General features: G+C 39.8%; 1 protein-coding gene across 1 annotated transcript; it reads right to left on the reverse strand.

Moving 5' to 3' along the window:
* Positions 1–4,009: 4,009 nt before the first annotated feature.
* Positions 4,010–4,711, reverse strand: LOC149815507 (uncharacterized). The gene is made up of 2 exons (XM_089990557.1): positions 4,422–4,711; positions 4,010–4,328 (listed from the first exon to the last, which is right to left on the reverse strand). The coding sequence occupies exons 1-2, from the start codon at positions 4,709–4,711 to the stop codon at positions 4,010–4,012; spliced, it is 609 nt and encodes a 202-aa protein (XP_089846683.1).
* Between the last annotated feature and the right edge of the window lie 2,549 nt (positions 4,712–7,260).

Here is a 7,260-nt window from a genome sequence, read left to right on the forward strand (position 1 = left end):
AATCAAGCAAGCTTTTGAAAAATTCCAAATTCCCCTGCTGAGGTGTCTCACCCACAAAATTTCCATTTTTTTTTTATTTTTCTCAAAAATCAAAATAGCCCCATGAGGTGGCGCCACTTGAGGGCTCCCTGCAAAAGCCAAATTCGAATTTCAAACCCCCAGATAGCACCCCCTGAGATGGCGCCACATGGAGGGCTCAGATTGAGCCTGTTTGAAATTCAAAAATTTTCAAAAAATCTACAAAAACAAGGCTCCACGCCCAGGAGAAGAGAGCATCTTTGGAGACCATTTTTGTGAACTTGAAAATCCGACCTAGCCTCCCTAAAATCTGATTTTGAACTTTGGAAATCGTGCCCCCTTTGGCTCATTGGAGAAGGTGGAGTAAAGTTCGTGCAGTGGCCAATTCGATTCAAGCATAGGTCGATTTTGGTGAACCATCCGAAGCTCGGAGCGAAGGACGAAGGAAGCTCGTGATAGCCGCCCCTCTCAAGAGCTTCTACGCTGCGTAACGAAGCAAGGTGCACTTCTTTTTCCCTTGATTTGATTCCATAATTCGATTCGGGAGTCGTTTGAAGAAAGAGCTCATCCGAGAGATGGATTGAGCTATTCTCATAAAACGACATATATAAAATGTTTAATTATACTTTCTTGATGATTTTAACCTTCATGCATTTAGCTAGGTTTAATTTGCATTTTATTTCATTCATTTAGCATATTTCATGAATTAATTAGGATTAGTTTAGCATTTATTTCAACTTTGCTCATTTTCAGTAGGTCTCTGTTTTTGTCAGTCAGTCCACACGTCATTTCATGCATTTGTTTTTTATTAAAAATCCCCAAAAAATCACGAAATGCGCCCTTAGGTGTCCCTAAAATTTTGTCAAAATTTCGGAGGCATTTGAATTTGTTTACTGTGGTAAACATTTAAAATGGCAAGTCGGGTGTTGTTACCCGGGATGCATTTTGAAAATCATTTGCCGACTTGTAAAATCGAGATATCCTCCATGGGAGATCCGATTTTCGATCCAAAAAATGTTCTGAACTCGGGAGAATGTCTAGTTTTTAATATGAGTTTTTAAGATTTTTATGATTTTTTTAATGTCTGGCAAAAATCTGGGAGTTCGGGACACGTGTCAGAGCCTAATTTGGGCCTCTGAGATTTTGGATCGACTTAGGGATATGGTTTCTCTTTGTGTGTTGCTCCAGATCCAAAACTGTAAAAAAGTGAAAGTTATGTCCGAGGCGTCCTCTGTTTGCATCTAAAAGCCTGTGATTTTTAGTATAGTGTTGACACCTGCTTCAGATTTTTCTTGTCAGCCCCCTGTTTTGCTACATTTGTCTGTTCTGTTGATTTAGGCAGAAATAGTTATATTTTTATCTGTGTGTCCGTTGATCAAATGCCAAAGTCATGAACATGAAAGTTGTTCATGTTGGTGTCGTGAGTATCTCTGATTAATTTCATAAATTTCCATGGCTGTTTGATATTTTTTTAGCGTTTTACATCAGATTTGTGTGATTTTTACCTCTGTCAGAACTAAATCCCTGTTATTGAACTCACCATGGCTCAAATCCCGAGGCTGTAAAAACCAAAAATGTTCCATTTCGGGTCTTTTAGCAGTCTGCAAAATATCAGAAGTTTTCATGGTGTAAATCTTGCATTATCATGTTAAGCATTGCATTTGGTTCAGATCCATAGGCAAAATCCACCATTTTAGGACTTTCTTTGAATTGTAGCATTTAAATCATATCATTTCGTGATTTTTAGCATTTTAGGCTGTTTATCAGAGTAAGTAGATGCTTCATACCGAATTTGGTGCAATTTGGAATCCATTTGAGGTTCGGATTAGCCACAATACCAAAACAGGGTCCCGCAGGACCCGGATCCAAGTGAAAAACAAGCGAAATTCGTTATTTTGGATAAATTGCAAAATGCCAAATTCTGATTTTACAGTCCTAATGTGTTTAGCAGCATGTCATACTGCATTTCATCATCATTGAATTCAATTTGAATTTCGAAATCCCAATTTTACTAAGTTTTCCTTCAAAAAACCCTGATTTTAAAGGTGTAACTTTAATTTTAGGAGTATTTTGGTCATTTTGACCCCAATTCCGAATTTCAAACTGTTTTCCACTGAATTCCCTGCATTTACATCATTTCAAATATCAAGGAAGCATGATCATAGGGTTTATATCCAATTAAATCCAATAATTTCATAATATTATTGGAAAATTTTGGAAAAACCCACATATTTGAGCTAACCTTATTTCAAGTTTGGCAGGGACATTCAAAAGAAGGAGCTGAAGTCTGCAAATTTCTTTTATTTCCTTTATTTAGTGATGTAATAATGTAAATTTTGGATTAAGAGAGTTAATTTCCTGCTTAGACTAGGATGCATATCATATAGTTTGAATTTATGTACTATCCTGCTTATGTGATTCATGCATTTTATTTCAAAAGCACTATGGATGTTCACGAATGGCACGTGCACCAACTCTTAGGGAGTTGATGGACTCGGTGGGATCCATATTTACGGCCCTAGTCGGAGTATGGACGAGACCCAGATCCGTCATCTTTCTACTAGTCACATTGAGCCTACACTCTTAGGCTATCTTAAAATGCACATCATATTTCCAAAGTTTTCAAAATCATGTGCATCAAATCAACTAAATTCTGAACATATTCATGGCCACAGTCAGAATATGTGAAGGATTTATCTTGACTTAATGCACAAATTTTCCAACAAATCTCTTAGAAAATCTTTTCAAAGTGCATTCATTCACTCATGTCATTTGCATCATGAAATCATTGATTTTCTCAAAGAAAACTTCATTCTCAAGAAATCGATTTCTCAAGAAACTCTAAGGATTTTTCAAAATCGGTTTTCCAAAGACAAGTTTTTCCACAGTTTTCCCAGGAAAATGATATTTTCTTAAGAGATTCAAAAGAGTTTTCCAATCTTTCTCCAAGATCCAAAATCGATTTTCAAGTATTTCAAAAGGTAAAATTTCCAGGATTTTGATTCCCCAAGTTTTGAATTTCCTTCTCCAATGAGTTTTCCTATAAATCTTCCATCATTTTCCTAAGAAAACTCTCAAAGTCTGAGTTTTCCTAAGAAGTGTTTCCCTTTTCAAAAGGTTCATCTTTTCTCAAGAATCACTTCCATTTTCCTAGGATTTTCAACCATTCATAATTTTCCCAAGTCTTTATGAACTTTCCTGAGATTTCAAATCTTTTTCATCTGAGTTTCCTGAAAAATTGACTTTCAGCTTTTTCCTGAGAGAATCTTTTCAACTCCAAATATTTTCCAAGCATACATCATGTTTTCCCAAGCTGCATTTTCCAAAATCTCATAGCACATGCCTGAATTCTCTATGCATTTAGGATAAAACATAACTTTGATAATTTTGCTAAGTCAAGCATAATTTTGGTCCTTGGTTCGATTACCCCTGTTAAAGGCGGCAGGAACGGTCAAACCTCGTACCGACAGGTCGAGCCCCATCCCATGGATTTTCCCGCAATTTTTAAAACGGAGGCGAGTATTTCAAAACAATTTCCAAAATCCGGTCAAGTTTGAATCGCGAAAGCATTTCCCTCTCTCTCTTCCGCAAGGAAGGGAAGACGGGGGAAAAATTTCGCGACGATAACAATACCTTAGACCAGATCAGTCTGATCGTCCTGAGTAGCAGTCGTAACGGCATAGACCCTCCCGTTAGTCCTCCGCTGACCTTGTTGTGGCTAAGGTATCTGTCGCGGCTGCTTCTGTGGTTGTTGTCCTTCCTGAGCCGCTGGCTTGTTCGGACAAAAAGGAGCAATGTGCCCTGGCTGTTGGCACTGATAGCAATTTCCCTTGAACAACGGGCAAAAACCTAGTGGATGGTTCTTGCCGCACTTACGACATGTTGGCGGGGCCTTTCCTTGTTGTTGTCCTCCATGAGTTCACTGCTTCTTGCCACCCTGAGTCTTTCCGCCTGTAGGTGGGTCCTTCTTCTTTCCGCCCGAAGTATCCCCTCAATTTGTGCCTCCCTTCTGTGCTACATTCCTAGACCTCTCCCAGTCCTTGGTCAGAACAGTGGCTGACTCGATCGCATCGGCCAAAGTAGGAGGCCGACCTATCAGGACACGAGTCCGTAGCCCATCCTTTAGTCCGTGCACAAACTTCGCTGCCCTTGCTTTCTCATTCTTGAAGAGGTTCGGGCAGTACCTCTCGAGATTCCGAAACTTGGTTGTGTAATCTACCAGACTCATGGTTCCCTGAGTCAGATCAAGGAACTCTTGTTGCATTTGTTCATCGACGTACGCAGGAAAGTATGCGTCCAGAAACTCTTCCCTGAACGTCTCTCAGGAGATCTCGTCCCAATCGGCGAACTTCACCCTTCGCAGGGTGTCCCACCACTTCTTGGCATCGCCCTTCAGACGGTACGTGCCAAAAGGTGTCTTTCTGTCTTCAGGGACAGATAGGACGTCGAACGCCCGCTCAATCTCCTCAACCCAGTTCTCCGCTGCCTCTGGGTCTGCCTTTCCTGAAAAAGTTGGTGAATCCAACTTCAGGAACCTTTCGAAAGAAACGCCACCTACATTTGGAATAATATCGACAGGAGGGTCACGAGCTGCTGCTTGTGCAGCTGCCTGCGCAGCCTGTGCCACTTGCGCAGCCTGTATAGCCTGAGCTGCTTGCATCGCCTGTGCTGTCTGTGCCGCCTGAGCCGTCATGGTCTCGGTCAGGGTGTGAATGACCTCCATCATAGAGTCCCTCTGTTCCTGCCAGGTCGCGGGAGCAGCAGTAGAGGACGAAGCACCTCTACGGGTATAATGCGACATCTACAACGCACATCCTTTCCACAAATTAGACTCTCACTTATCCTACCCCCTTAGGGTTGATCATGGACAATAATCGTTCACGTAATCACACCAAGACTTATTAAACTATATTTGCAATCAATCACACAAAATTCACATAATTTATGTAAAAGTATTAAATAGTCATACCAGTGAAGAAGACTGCTCTGGAGGACGAGTCACACTTGTCGACGCTTCAGGACATGGCTCATATACCAAAAAATAAAATTTAATACTCAAAAGATGACAGAATTGCAAGTCTTTGTGGTGGGCTCTGATACCAAACCTGTAACGACCCCAATCCATACCCTTTAAAAATGCAGAATATTTTTTTTTTCAATGCGGAAACCTTCCCAGAGATCTGGGGTCCTCACAGTTCCAATTTCCATTGGATAGCCCAACCACCACAAACGAAGTTGCAATCATCATCCATAACAACCAACTAAAACTCTTTTATTAATGAACCAATAAAAGTCTTATACACAACTCAAAAGTGAAGTAACAACTGCAGAAATTTAAAAGAACTAAGAGAAGCAAAAATAGAGCCACTGTGTCCCCTGCTGAAGCTGACAAGCTCAAGTATGACTCTCATCCATCCCCAGTAGCCAGTCCAGTCCAGCCTCATTGTTCACCATATCCTCTGAAAAACCAACAAAGTAGGGTGTCAGAACCGAAATTCTGAGCACAGCTACTTCTAAAGAAACCAGGTAAGACAAAGAACATGGATAAGATTTCATACAATGATTTGACTGAGTACAAATATAAAATTTGCAGTATTCAAATATCCATATCTACCAACAATTACATATGATCACCAGTCAAGAACAGTAAAACAGTACCATATATCAAGAACTAAATAACCAAACCTTGCAGCATGATTTCAATAAGTAAATCCTATGCTACCACCAAATCATGTCATGATATAGAGAATGATTCAAACATGCATAATCTAATGCACAACAGAAAAATGCATGATTATGTGCAATGCATGATTTCCTTTTTTATCTTTCATTTAAGTTCCATCTTTCCATATGCATGCTCTATTAAATGCATACAACCTTAAGTTCCTCTTTTTAATTACCGTTGCCCACGGATACACCAAACGGGTACAATCGCCGAGGTCAAGTAGGTTCCCAGGGTAGCTTAACACACAATTTGTATTTTATTACTGGGTTCTAACTTAACCCTCGACCGAATCACCTTCGGAACATTAGACCTCCACATCTAATGTCGGGGACACATGGGACACCTCACGCCTACATGTGCCACTTCCTTGATACCATAACAACAATTGTGTCAAACACACCACTCCCGGGTAAAGTGGCGGACTCTCCCTAAAACCGTGGGCAGGAGAAAAAACCCCAATATCGGTTCAGGGGACCAGATTACAGCACACGGAGTTTTTGTATCCTTACAGTCTCCCCAAGACTGGATTTCTAAGATTCTCATACTCCAGATGAGATATCTCAGAATGTATATTACACTGTTCTTATTATATCTTTATTAAAGTTAATTCTTTAAGTTTGCAACACCATATGCAAAAGTAAAGTGAAAACCTGCATCCTCCCTTGCGGGGACCCATTCGGGACTCCAGCCCGTATAAACCACTAGAACAGTGTAGTAATGTGCCAAACCATCTTATGTGGTTCACGTGATGCAGTTAAAAACCTATGTGAAAGCAAACCAAACTCACGGCTCTCCAGGCCGATAATGGTCCATTTAGGCCATCAATGCATCGTATGCAAAAATCATAACTTGCAATGTATGCAATCATACCAACATAATTCCACATGCACATTCATTCATACCATTTTAACAATGTGCATGAGCTTTCACAGTCATATGTATGTGTAACCATTCATGTGTAAGTGCTGTCATGTAATCACTTAACACACATGCATTCATCTATAGTTTCATAAGTATATGAGAATATTTATGCATGATTATACATGCCAATAGACTTCGATCCCATATATGCACATGCACTTGAAACCAAATCATACATGCATGATAATTAAACATGTCCCATAATGTAGAAACATGAAACCTTTCATTCATAGCATGAGTTATCACCCACACACAAGCACATAAACCGGATCTAGAAATTTATATGTCAGGGTTGCACGCATTCACATCATGTATGCACCTCCACCAAACAAACTTTGCAATCATATTAACAGAACAAGACATTTAAGAGAAGGTATATCAAATATTCATGAGTAGGAAAAAGTAAACAATCTGGTGTAACCTAATACAAAAACCAATAGTAAATGTTACTTTAATCAAGTGAAGTCAAATCCTACCGTTTCCATAAAATCAGAGCGATGAAAGCAATTCATAATGGTGCAATAAAAATCAGTATGGTGGAAGCAAGTCACATTGTTGTAATACAGCCCAACTATGTCAAATCAGAGGATAGCAGG

The sequence above is a fragment of the Nuphar pumila genome, chromosome 15 (assembly GCF_984573655.1).
Source record: "Nuphar pumila chromosome 15, dmNupPumi1.hap1.1, whole genome shotgun sequence".
Classification (NCBI taxonomy): domain Eukaryota; kingdom Viridiplantae; phylum Streptophyta; class Magnoliopsida; order Nymphaeales; family Nymphaeaceae; genus Nuphar; species Nuphar pumila.

Coding starts and splice junctions, on each gene's coding strand:
- LOC149815507 (XM_089990557.1), bottom strand. CDS start 4,711: ATGACGGCTCAGGCGGCACAGACAGCACAGGCGATGCAAGCAGCTCAG. Junction 4,329..4,421: donor AGAAAGACACCTTTTGGCAC/GTACCGTCTGAA, acceptor AGAGACGTTCAG/GGAAGAGTTTCTGGACGCAT.